At 35.1% G+C, this 13941-nt stretch overlaps 1 protein-coding gene across 1 annotated transcript in view; it reads left to right on the top strand.

Annotated features, from left to right (window-relative positions):
• Positions 1–10579: 10579 nt before the first annotated feature.
• Positions 10580–13941, top strand: part of EPB41 (erythrocyte membrane protein band 4.1) — a 91350-nt gene continuing 87988 nt past the window's right edge. Inside the window, 1 exon segment of the mRNA XM_023761024.1 lies at positions 10580–11057. Coding sequence (XP_023616792.1) covers positions 10587–11057 — 471 coding nt within the window. The 5' untranslated portion in view covers positions 10580–10586.

Raw genomic sequence — 13941 nt, 5'->3', positions numbered from 1 at the left:
AGAGAGAGAGAGAGAGAGATCGATATGGCAGAGAAGCATCTATTGGTTGCCTCATATACAAGCCCTGACTGGGGATCAAACCCGTAACCAAGATATGTGCCTGACCAGGAAACAACCCACAACCTTTTATGTATGGGATAGCGCTCCAACCAATTGAGCCACCTGGCCAGTGCAAGAATATTTTTGTAATATACAGTTGTTTTTAAGAATGGGTCTTTAAAAATGGCCCATTTTGTTTTTGGGAAAAACAGTAAATTTCAATGAATGTTTATAATTATGTGAACCTATGCTGTTCCTGCAATTCTTCATACCCTCTTTATACTCCTCTGGTTTGATTCTCTTTACCTGTACCTAGTTGAAGTTGCTATTATAATTTTAGCAAATAACCTTTCTGTACTTGTTTGAATTTTCTAACCAGAAGCATGTATTACTTATTTTTTTAAAGGGTCTACAGGTATTATCTGGTCAGAGGGATTACAGAATTATTTTTATTTTCTTCTCTATATAGAAGAATTAATGTTTTAAAAATTGTATGCCATCTTTGAATAAAACCTGTGGCATTTACAAAGTAAAATACTATGCAACTATTAAAAATAATGAGCTGAAAAATGTACAATATATCTTAAGTAAATAAAGACACTTAAATGGAAGGATTAATTATGACTGGAAGGGTTAGAGAAAGTTTCGTGGAATACATGGCATTTTGGCTGGGCCTTGAAGGAGGGTTGAAATCTCAGTAGGTGGATATGCAGGCATAGGGTATTACAGAGAGCAAAGGGGCAGAAGCAATGGAAATGCAGGTTGATTTAGGAAATTTAGTAGTTCCAGGTGACACTGGTGGGAAAAGAGAAGGGTAAGGGCAAATCACAGCTAAGCTGAGGTGCTGTGGAAAAGGAGTTTGGGTTTTATACTGTAGCAACTACAGAGCCTTTAAAAGTTAGATCTTTCAATAAATATAGGGTGTCCCAAAAATGTATATGCACACTTTGAATAATTATAAAGGCAGTGTTTATTAAAATACATTTCATTTTCAAAATTGAGCTGTCAGCTGTTAAAGTGTTAATTTTATTTTGGGGGGACACCCTATATTTGTTAACTGAATGAATAAAAGAGTGACATGATTAAATCTCTGTTTTAGGAAGATAGCTTTGGTAGCAGGAGGAACTGGAAATAGTGGCAGGTTATTTGTAGTATTCTTGAGTGAATTAGTGCAGGAACAGTAAAAATGGAAACAAGTAGGTAGATGCAGAGGTAGAATCAATAGGATTTGGCAACTGACTGAATTCTACTAATTTGGTACAAGAAGGGGAATAGAAGAATCCAAGGTTTTGAGTTTGAGAAAACAGGAGCTACATTCTTCCCGCCTTCTTGAATAAAGTATATGGAATTGCCATTTTTTATTGGTGATTTTGGATTATTATGAACAGTAATAAAGATCTTAAGTTATGTAGGATTTATTTTCACTTGTTTGGTGGTGCCCTTGGGAAGCATAAAAGAAAAAATTTTGAGGAACTCTAACTTATGTATTTTCTCCTTGGTTACTTGTGTTTTAGCTGTCATTATCTAAGAAACCATTACCTCATCCAAGGTCATGAATATTTACATCTATGTTTTCTTTTAAGAGTTTTATAGTTGTAGTTTCTATATTAGGACCAAATGCATTTTGAGTTAAATTTTGTATATGGTATAAGGTACAGGTCCAGATTCATTCTTTTATTTTTTTTTTTTTTTTTTTTTTTTTTTTTTTAAATATATTTTATTGATTTTTTACAGAGAGGAAGGGAGAGAGATAGAGAGCTAGAAACATCGATGAGAGAGAAACATCGATCAGCCGCCTCCTGCACGCCCCCCACTGGGGACGTGCCCACAACCCAGGCACATGCCCCCGACCGGAATCGAACCCGGGACCCCCCCAGTCCGCAGGCCGACGCTCCATCCACTGAGCCAAACCGGTTTCGGCCAGATTCATTCTTTTAAATGTAGATATGCTGATATTGTTCTCGTGGCAATTATTCTATTACCAGACACACAGGAATCACATATTTTAAAATTAGTGAATGAGTTTGTTTGAATTAGTGAGTGGGTTTTTTATATTATTTATAATTATGATATAACTTTAATTTTTACTCTCCTCAAAGGAGGAAGAAGAAAACTATTTTGTTGTTTTATTATGGAAAAAAGCTGTTTTTATATTGTAATTCTCATTGGCCTCCAAAGAGAATTTTATTATACTGTTTAAAAATTTTTATAAAACCTAAATAATTCAGGGAAGCATTTTATAATTACTTTTTAAGAATTTTTTCAAGTTATTTTTGATAGAAAGGAAACCTTTTAGGGTATTATTACTTAAAAAATAGGTGTAGTCTGGAGACCGTATCAAAGAGAAGAATGAATCAGATGTAGATATAGAATTAGTTAACACTGTTTCTAGTATCTAGTTTGGTGCATGATTCTCTTGGCAGTATTGAAACACAATCTTATTTTTTCAGAGCACATATAAATAAAAATGACCTAGAAGTTAGGTAGGAATGGCTAAGCCTACTTCTCTCTGGACTCAGACTCCTGGGATCTGACCCAGAACTGTGCACCCTGAGGGACTCTAAGGTCATTGCCATTTGCATTGATTCTCATCACTCTAATTTCTTTTGAGTGTTACCTTTGTTAGAGACTATCTGGACTACACAAGAAAATATTTGGAATAAACTTGAGCATTTTTAAGGCCTTGGCATATTAATTTTCTTATGTGGCTAGGCAACACAAAAATTTAGCTAATTGTTTTATAATTAAATTACAAAAGTATTTGCCTTATGAGGAAATGTTTTTCTTTAAAATAGTGAGTATTTATTATTAAAAAAGCTTTAAAAAAGTAATACAAAGTTTCTGATATTATTGCCCATCATCAATTTATTTTAAAAGGAGTTACTATATCCACATCTGAAGTCTCTGAATAACTTCAATATATAAATAAGCCTTTTGTATTCTTGAGTATGTCTGGACTCTGAATTTCTTTACTGTTTATCAAATGACTTGTGTACATCTTTTATCTTGAGGAAAATAGTTTTGGGGCATTAAGCATATTAAGATTAGTTTATTTTATTCATTTGCTCATTTATTGGTGCAGCATTCTAAGTGCCAGATATGAATGAACAAGACAGGTAAAATCTCTTGCTTCAATGGACTTTACATTTTTCTAGTGGGGTAAATAGACAATAAATAAAATAAATAGGGAAAAACTATATAGTGTGTCATTAAAGAATAATAAGGGCAAAGAAAATTAAAGGAAAAGGGAAAAAAGTGCAGTGGGGTCTCCAATTTTAGGCAGGAGAGGTGGTAGAAAAGATTTTGACTTTTATTCTGAGAATTTACTTCAGTTTTCAGTTTAGAATTAAGTTATACAATTGAAGTAATATAAGAACTTTTCTAATTTCAATCATTTAGGAAAATGTATTTGACTCCAAGTACCTTATATGAAAGAAAGATACTGATACTCTGGAATCTATTTGGAGGAGGGCTAAAATAGATTTCATAAAGTCCATGTGTTGAAGTTATCCCAGTAACGTGAAGCTTTAGTCTTTTACTCTTTCTTAGTACTTAACTCTTATTTTAGACACAATTTTAACACACTTGGCTATTGGCTTCCGAGTAAATGGTAGAAGAGGAGATATTGGAAACTACTTGTTGGCAGGCCACCTTGACATCAGCAAGAAATGTGAGTTAATTTTGCAAATGGACAAACAGGAAAACTATTAAAGGCTGATACAAAAAATTAAAAAATAAAGTACTCAGGTATTCTCATGGCAGAGCTTTCTGACCCTACAGACTTCAGCAGCCCTGAGGACATTATCATTGCATAGTACTTGAGGTACATAATGATGACTAAATCAATAAAAGCTTAATTATGTTCTATAGGTTTTTAAAATGAAACAAGGAAGCATATAGTCTATATAATGGTTTTTATTCAGAATTATTAAACTAACACTTAAAAGAAGTAAAACTCAGTTCTATGGAAAATGATTTTTTTGGTCTCATATGTTTCTGTGATGCCTAGACATTTTAGGGGTAGTGTATTCTTCTGGGAGGGCCTGAGTGGTGTACTTTTAGGTTACATCCAGACATTGTCTCAGTATAAGCTTGAATTCTATGGATATATATTTGGTCTTCCTAGAAGGAGATGAGTAAGGGTTTGTTTATTTAAAAATATCTATGAATGAGTTGATTCAATGGTGTTAGTTACCATAGAGATGACTTAAATTAAAAAGCAACTTGTTGAAAACAGCATGTTCATGCTGACATTCCTGATTCACTCAGTATCTCAAGTATTCTTTAAAAGTCTACGTAAGGAGTAGTTTAAGATCCAAATAATTTTGGAAGGATAGAGGGGAATCACAAAATAACTCTTGTATGTTTTAAATTACCATTTTAACCTGCAAAAATGTAAGTGGGTTGTCCTGTTTTTCTAGAAGTGTTAATTGTGTGATTTAATTCTAAAGGAAAGACACTTTCCTGTGGTTTTGAGGGGATTGATTTTATTGGGAAACAAACTATCCTTTAGCATACTTTTTGAAACTTCAATATTTGAACATTTTTTTTCCTTTATGTCTGAAAGAATGCCACTGGATTTTGTTGTCTGATTAGAGAAGTAAAAGGGCCTTTTTCTTTTCTTCTTCTTTTTCCCCCTCCAGCTTCTAACCTAAATGGTAATTCTGACTTTAAAATAAGGCTTTACCCTGGCCACATAGTATCTGCCTGATATGCCAAGGTTGCATGTTCTATCCCAGGTCAGGGCACATATAAAAATCAACTAATGAATCCATATATAAGTGGAACAACAAATCAATGTCTCTCTCTTTCAATGTTGCTCTCTTTCTAAAAGCAATAAATCTTTTTAAAAAATATATTTTATTGATTTTTTACAGAGAGGAAGGGAGAGGAATAGAGAGTTAGAAACATCGATGAGAGAGAAACATCGATCAGCTGCCTCCTGCACGCCCCCTACTGGGGATGTGCCCGCAACCAAGGTACATGCCCTTGACCGGAATCGAACCTGGGACCCTTGAGTCCGCAGACTGACGCTCTATCCACTGAGCCAAACCGGTTAGGGCTAAAAGCAATAAATCTTTAAAAATTTAAAATAAAGCCTTAAAGAAAAAAACCAGTTGCATCACTAGCTTACTGTTTCTTTTGTTTTAGTCCTTACTTTCCTTCCTGTAAAATCTTAGCATTGGATGGGACCTTAAAGGTCAGTTAATGTAAGGACCCACTTAATGGAAGAACTCTTTCTCTGGCATCCATAACAGATGATCTTCAGCTTCTGAGTGAATATTTCCATTGATAATAAGCTCACTATTCCTAATCAACCCACTTAAACTAACACTTAAAAGAAGTAAAACTCAGTCCTATGGAACATGATTTTTTTGGTCTCATATGTTTCTGTGATGCCTAGACATTTTAGGGGTAGTGTATTCTTCTGGGAGGGCCTGAGTGGTGTACTTTTAGGTTACATCCAGACATTGTCTCAGTATAAGCTTGAATTCTATGGATATATATTTGGATATAAATATTGGATATCTTGAATTATTTGGAATTTCGTTTACTTTATTGGGATGAAGAATGTGTCTCTGTAATTTCCACAGACTAATCTGAGTTCTGCCCTTAAGAAACACATAGAATTTGGCAACTCCTGAAATTTGTGAGGGCCACAATCAAGTCCCTGCCTTGGATTCTCTTTTTCTAGGCTAAGCATTCTAATATCTTTCAATTATTTATCTTATGATATGCTTTCAAATTCCATCTTTTATTTCTTCTTCAGACAGATTCTGGTTTCTTTTAAATAAACTGTCCAGAACTGAATGTAAGTTTTAAGATGTAATATAAATAATGAGAACTGAGGGATTGTTACTTTCCATGATCTTCTGCATGGGAGCGAAGCCCAGAAGTCGGGGACTGTGTTTGTCTTTCTCTCTGTTGTAGCCCCACTAACCATGTTGCATAGAACATAATAATGTTCTCAGAAAATATATGTTGATGAGTCAAATGAGTGCTGTGGTTCCTATAAATCTAGAAATGCAGTAAAGTTAGCTATTTTAGAATTTTATCTCTGGAGCATGTTCAATCAAGACCTCAACATCCTTTTCTTGTGAACTATCTCAAATTGTATAACCTTCAGCCTGTACGTGTATAATTGATATTGTTAAACCTAAATTCTTTTTCTTTATAGTAATTCATTTACGGAACAAATATTTACTGAATACCTACAGTGTTCTGTACTAGGCACTAGGTTCTGTGCTAGTACTAGGTTCTGTGCTAGGTGGCACAAGTTCTGTGCTAGGTACTAGGTATATGTACTGTGGAAACAGCCCTTCTGTCATGGATATTACAATGTAGATGATGGTGCAGTGGGGAAGGCAGATATTACACAGGTAAACAACAAGTATGTTCTTACACACTGAGAGAATTCTGTGAAGGAAATAAATAGGTTCTGGAATAGAGGACTGGGAAGTGACTTATGGGGAGAGTTTTGTAGATGTTAGGGTAGTCAAGGAAGATTGCCTAAGGAGGACTTATTCTAGCTGGAACTTGAACTATAAGAAGAAACTAGACTTGTTGCAAGGGATGGGGTGTGTTCCAGTCTAAGAAAATGGCATGTACCAACAATTTAAGGCAGGAAAGCACTTGACTAGTGTGACTATAGAGGCAAGGAAGAAAATAGAACATGGTGAGGTTGTTGAGATCATCATTCAAGGATCTGTAGTTCAGTGAGAAGTGAAAGAAGCTTACATAAGCATGGTAGCAGTAGAGAAGAGGAAAGGTGGACTGATTCTAAATATATTTTGGAGGTAGACTCTATAGGATTGACATAGATTTTATTGGGAAGGGAAATGGAGAAGACTGAGACAAGGATGATGGTTATGTATCTGGTCTGAGCTACTGAATGATATGATTGAACAATTTACTGGGACAGGAAGAGAGAATCAAGACTTTACTTTTGGACATGTGTATTGAGATGCCTGTGAGATACCCATCTCTCTTCCCTCTCTTTTCTGTTTTGGTTGTATTGCTATCCCTCATTTATTAAGCTGTTTATCAGAGTGGGTCAAGGAAGGTGATTATAAAAATGACAGACTCAGACATGAAACTGCTTGGGTTAATGAGAAGCATAATAAAAATAAGCTGGAGAATAAGCTAGAGAATAAGCATGCTAATGAAAATAAGGGCAACAGTCATTCTTAAGCTTTGGTTGCAAAGGCTTTTCAAATTTCTCTGCTCGGTATTTGTTTCCGCTTCCCTAGGGATTCCCATTGTGAATTTATTCACTGATAACCTGAATTTACTCAGTCGTTTGCCAAGTTTCTTTCTTTCTCTAGCCTCTCCCGCCCTCACTTTGTTTACCCACTTCACTGTTTAGAAACCTTCAGTGGTTCTCCATTGCCTTCAGGATAAAGTCCAAACTGTTTAGCATGTTATTCAAGTCCTTTTTAAAAATCTCCTCTTTGCCTGTCTTTCCCTGTCTCCCCATTCTATCTTTACATACACTGTATGGAAAGATAAATATGTAAATAAATGGGGGACTTGAGACTTGTGGGAACAGAGGTGGTCTTGGCCAGACTGAATAGCCTGTTCTTAAATTTTTAACAGATAGGGGCTTCTTTAGCAGAGAACAGTGGAGTAGAAGCGTCTGAAGTACCAAGTTTTAGAAAGACAAGTACTATCCTGGGAATTTACAGTAGAATCACTACCCTGTAGTATATTAATAGTTTCATTAAAGCATGGCTTAGTTTTATAATCTGAGGGGAAAAAATTTTAACCTCCCAGAACCTGTTTATCTGGGCAATGAAGACACTTACCTTATAGAATGGTTGTAAGTGGTGAAGTATGTAGAATAATATATGGTATTTAGTAGGTGCTCAATAAATGGTAGCTACTATTATTATTATTTCAGTTAGAATTATTTTATTCTTTTTCCTCCCCTCCCCACATACCTTCTTCTACCTCCCCTCACCCCCCTTCCCCTGTGGTAATCACCTTATTGTTGTCTGTGTCTGAGTATTTTTTTTTTGGTTGTTTCTTAATCCCTTCACCTTTTTCATCAAGCCTCATAACCTAGAATAATTTTAAATGGTAACTATATAACCTTACCTCTTTCTACTTCCCTTTTATATCCCTATTCCAACCAGTCGGGACTACTTACTATATTTTGGAAGTAGACCCTATAGGGCTGTATATGTCTTAGTTCCTTAAGAATTGTGTATTACCCATTTTTAGTCCCTCTCAAAGAGCTGAGCCAAAACTTTATGCATGATTAGCACCCAGTAAACATTTATAGGTGTTCCGTGAGCTAATTTGAAGAGTAAATCATTAAACTTTATCCCTAAATGGTGATTGTAAGGGAAATTTTCTTAGTGGTGCCAAACTGTACTGTTTTTATAAAGTTTTCCACCCAAGAAGCATTAATGGAGTACTGACCGTACTAATGTTAGAAAGAGATACAAAAAAGGTGAAAGATAGAGTCCAGCACTTGCAATCTGCTTAGTATCAGGTTTTTAAAGATCTGATTTGCCTGAAGTCAACAGATGCTCACTGTTAAAACAAGTGTATCTTTGATACCAGATGGGGTGTAATTCCTAGGGTTTGGAGGGTTAGGATTGAAATGGAATGGGAATTCATTACTTTATCTTCAGTGATGTTCTGATTTTTTTTTTAAATCAGAAGACCTCTTTCTGACATTACATAAACAGTTATCTCCTTTTGGATTTTTTATCCAGAATGAAAAATAGTATTATTTACAGAGGAAGGGCCTATTTGTAGAGTATTTATCCTGTTTTACTGCTTGACTTCTTTGTATCTTTTCCACTGGTTACCCATTCTATCATTTGTAATGTGAATAATTTGGCTACATGTAAAACAGGTTTGTCAGGATGAGTTTGTTGGTCCATAGACTATTTCTTTTTGTGATTATTTATTTATTTAATTCTGATCAGCCTTATGCGCTAGGTGCTTGATAAGGATTTGTTGAATAGTCATGCATTTGAAGTAAATGTGCTTGAATAAATTTAGAGAATGCCTTTGCAGTTTATATTTGTCAGGTTTATTCAGTTGAAGTGAATGAATTAAACAAACTTTTATGAAGGTCTATAATGTGCCAGGTATTATTCTGTCTTCATGGAACTTACATTTTAGCTGGGGGAGAAAAAGGGAGAGGACACTAAACCAGTAAACAAATAAGGTAACAGGATAATTGTAGATAATAATAAGTGCAGTAGTGGTGAGAGGCCATCTGAAGGACAAAGGGCCACTACTTTAGACAGGGTGTATGTGGGAGGCCTAAGGAGGTGACTTCTGAGCAGAGAAGGTAATAATGAGAAGAAGATCAGCTTTGGAGAAGAACATCATCCTAAGTAGAGAGAAGAGCAAGTGCGAAGGGCCTGAGGAGGGAATGAACTAAATATAGTTAATTAATTCAGATTGTTAGCATCCAAATACAATTTCTTCATGTAAATAGTATGGAGCAGATGTAAAGACAACATAAATGCTGCTTTTTGAGTGGAGTACTTTCAGATATACTAGTAACAGTGAATCAAAGTGTAAGATCATCAATAGTCAACTTCATTGCCTAGTGTCTCAAAAGTTACCTTGTGTGTTGGTTATTATTTGGTCACAAGGTATGACAGTGCTTTTTGGCTATTATTGTAAGGCTTGATTAATAATACTGGGATTTTGAGATCAAGAGGCTGGAAACCAACAAATTTGAAATTTGTGAGGTCTATAACCTACCTTCTCCTCCTTTCCTACAATTGAATTGTTTGCTTTCTAAAATTTTCTTCTCTATTTTGTTTCTTTTTCTCTATTATTTCTTTACACTGTAGTAGTTTAACTGCCTACTCTTAAAAATGCTGAGCATTCAAAATCACATTTGTCAGAGGAAAAAGGTCTTAAAGAACTTAAAGTGGGATACTTCTATAAAACCCTGTAATTTAGTATTGCAACAGGAAAACCTAAGGAATTTTGTGTGTGATTCTTTTAACTTGTCATTGTTGTTGTCATCAAGTTTGATAAATGATCAGAATTCTGAATTTGTTGTTCTTAATAGAGAAGTCTATGCATTCTAAGAAATATAGGGGAGAAAGAACATTAAAGAGTTGGGGGGGGCTTTTCATCTCATCTTTTGGGGTATAGAGGAATAATTCTTGCAACCTTGCACCTTCAGATTGATACCCTCAGAAGACATTATACAAATAAGATCCTTTTTTAGGCAGGATAAACTGTTTGCTCTATACAGTTCTGAGCATTGAATTTAAAATATGATATATTTCATTAAGGTGACCTCAAGGGGTACTATTTTAAGCTAATTTCTCTGTGAATATCTTTAGCAAGACAAGGCATTAATAATTTATTCAGGATGTATTGGTAAATACTTTCGTGCTTTAATGGAAAGCCTAATGTTTAATGGACTGCAGTATTGTCTGTTGGCGATTAAATACCTAAATATATTAATTTTAGCACACTTGACCTGATTTAGGGTTTCGCCTACGGTAATGTGTTTTGCTTATAATAGCCTCCTTTTCCAACTTCTTTTTAATAGCAACATCATGACAACAGAGAAGAGTTTAGTGGCTGAGGCTGAAAATTCACAGCACCAACAACAGAAGGAAGAGGGAGAGGGAGCTATAAACTCAGGCCAACAAGAAACTCAGCTGGGAGAGGTTTCTCAAGCAGCAGCTGAGGGAGATAATCAGTGTGAGCAGAAGCTGAAAACATCTAATGGAGACACTCCTACACATGAAGACTTGACCAAGAACAAAGAGCGGACATCAGAAAACAGGGGCCTGTCACGGCTGTTCTCCTCATTTCTCAAAAGGCCTAAATCTCAGGTCTCTGAGGAAGAAGGCAAAGAAGTAGAGTCAGCTAAAGAGAAAGGTGAAGAAGGTCAGAAAGACATAGAATTTGCAACCAGTCTTGATGAAGAAGTCATTTTAAAGGCCCCAATTGCAGCTCCTGAACCTGAACTCAAAACAGACCCATCCTTGGATCTTCACTCATTAAGCAGTGCAGAAACACAGGTAAGGATATGTGAATGTGTGGGAAGTGGGTGTAATGAAGGTAGGTTAGACACTTTATTTTTCATTTAAGAACATTAGGTTTTATTTGTTATTAGCCAGTTGACTTGGGATTGATAGTAATAAGTAACATGAAGCTTTGGAGTTTCTGCTCTAAAGAAATTACTGTAGCCATGGGGATGTAAAGTACAGCACAGGGAATATAGTCAATAATATTGTAATAACTATGTATGGCGCCAGATGAAATATCAGGGGAACTACTTTGTAAAGTATATGATTGTCTAACCATTATGTCATATACCTGAAACTAATACAAAATAATACTGAATGTAAACTATAATTAAAAAATAAAACTAAAAAAATAAGGAAATAAATGTAGTCAATGGAAACTTGATTCTTCTTATACGGTATAAATCAAAGAAAACAAAATGAAAGAAAAGAACTTATCAAATGAATTTATTCAGCCTATATAACATTTTACTGTTATTGTGGAACATATCCATGATATTTAATAAAAGGGAAAAAAGAATTCAGGTGGTTTAGAGTTAATTTTGTTGGAGTTATTAGGAATGGGATAGTTATCAGCAGACATGATTTTTTAATGGAAATCTCATTAAAGCCATGTGATAGATTCAAGCCATCCAGAGGTATGTGATAGATTTGAGCCATGCCTGCCTTATTTTTGTCATCTTTTCTAACTGGATCATATTACCACAGAGTATAAGATACAGATGAGAAAGTCTAGGTCTTTATATCACCATTGTAATATATAGTAATTTGAGGTCTTAATTGTGTCACCAGTGTAGCTAACTAAACATGAGCTCTGGATTTGTTCATTTGTCCAAAAACATGGGGAAATTTTCAGTCTTTTTATTTCTGAAGCATGTGAGTATTATCTGCATTGTAAAAGTCTAAGTCCTATATATTTTTACTAGAGGCCCGGTGCATGAATCTGTGCACGGGTGGGGTCCCTCAGCCTGGCCGGCGATCAGGGTCCATAGGGGCTGATCAGGGCTGGCTAGTGGGGAGAGACCACGGGAGGTTGGCCGACTGCAAGAGTTTGACTGTGGGAGCGCACTGACCACCGGGGGCAGCTCCTGCATTGAGCGTCTGCCCCTGGTGGTCAGTGCGCGTCATAGCGACTGGTCATACAGTCGCTTAGGCTTTTATATATATAGTTCATAGGTCTCAGGTTTGGGCTATACAGTTTTATTAGAATTTTCTAAAGTATTACATGTATTTCTAGAAATATTGTATAATAAACGTGCTAAGAGTAAAATTTAGGATAAAGTTGTAATTACATACTTGCTAGTAGTGAAACAAGATTGAACATAAGATTTACTATATAGTGTAATAGTTAAGAATGCAGGTTATGAAATCAGACTAGAGGGTTCAAATCACAGAGAAGTGACACTTTTGCTTTATCGTTTTCCTCCTCTGAGGATAATAATATCCACCTCATTTGGCAATTATGAGGATTAAAAGAGATAAACATGTAAAGTCTCAAGTTATTGCCTGGCATTTAGTAAGCACTCAATGTTAGTTATTGTTACTCAGTAAAGGCCAAGATACACTACATATCTTAATATTGTTAATTTTATTTGAAGAATACCAATAGTTAAATTCTACCCTCTTTCAGGAAGCCTGGTACTTTCAAGAGGTTTTTAACTGCTTTTTTGGGTCCTCTGCTTTATGTAGGGAAAAAATCCATATCTCATTGTAGTTAGCATTTGAATCAGGGTCATTTTGTCTAAAGATCATAGTATTTGTACTGAAGTTGAAACACATGACAGACAAAATTAATTCTAGATTTATTTAAAATCTCATTCATTGAAATTTCATTAATTCAGAATTGGGATAAATTGTGTTTAGGTATTTATCTACATATAAAGAAAAAGAAATAAAATAAATAATAAAATTTCAAGAGGATATTGTTTAAAGGAGCAAACTATTTGGGGCAGCGATTCTCAACCTGTGGGTCGCGATCCCTTTGGGGGTCGAACGACCCTTTCACAGGGGTCGCCTAAGACCATCCTGCATTTCAGATATTTACATTACGATTCATAACAGTAGCAACATTACAGTTATGAAGTAGCAACGAAAATAATTTTATGGTTGGGGGTCACAACATGAGGAACTGTATTTAAAGGGCCAGAAGGTTGAGAACCACTGATTTAGGGCTTTATGGAAGCTAGTATTTAAAATCACAGCATTGTGGATCAGAACCTTATTGCTTAACCATATTTCTTACTTGTAGGAGAATTTCATTTGCCTGGTCCTTTTCTATCCAGAATTTTTAACAAAGTGTGTTTGCCTTATAGGACTGTACTATTTTTTCATCTAGAGTGCCTTAGATTTTGTTGGAAGCCATGTGTCAGTTTTTAATATTTATTTACTCATTAAACAATTGTTTATTGAAAACCTACTATGTGTACCAGACCCTGAATATACATTAGTAAATAAAAACTATAATATAGTAAAGAAGTTTGATATGATGAATTTTGGAGCCAGACTGATATGTGACTTATTAACTGTATGATCCCAAGTTACTTGAATTTCTCTGGCTTCAGTTTCTTATCTGTCAAATGGGGATAATAATAGTACCCTCCCCAGAGTTTATTATGAAGATAAAATGAGTTCATATGAGTAATGCTTTTGTATTTGTTATGTAAATGTTTGCTTTATTTTTATAAAACAAATATCATCCCTACTCTTGATGACTTTATAGTCTAATGGAGGAGACAAAAAGTGGTAAATACAAATAATTATTTATCATAATAAGTGTTATGAAGGCAACACAGAAGGTACTGATGTGAAGAATAGGATGGGTAGGATACCCAATGAAGGCCTCTCTGAAGAGGTTGCATTTAAGAGGGTCATGAGGTTT

The sequence above is a fragment of the Myotis lucifugus genome, unplaced genomic scaffold, assembly GCF_000147115.1.
Source record: "Myotis lucifugus unplaced genomic scaffold, Myoluc2.0 scaffold_197, whole genome shotgun sequence".
Classification (NCBI taxonomy): Eukaryota; Metazoa; Chordata; class Mammalia; order Chiroptera; family Vespertilionidae; genus Myotis; species Myotis lucifugus.
Note: the sequence above shows the minus strand (reverse complement) of the source record. Positions and strands in the feature narration are given on the sequence as shown.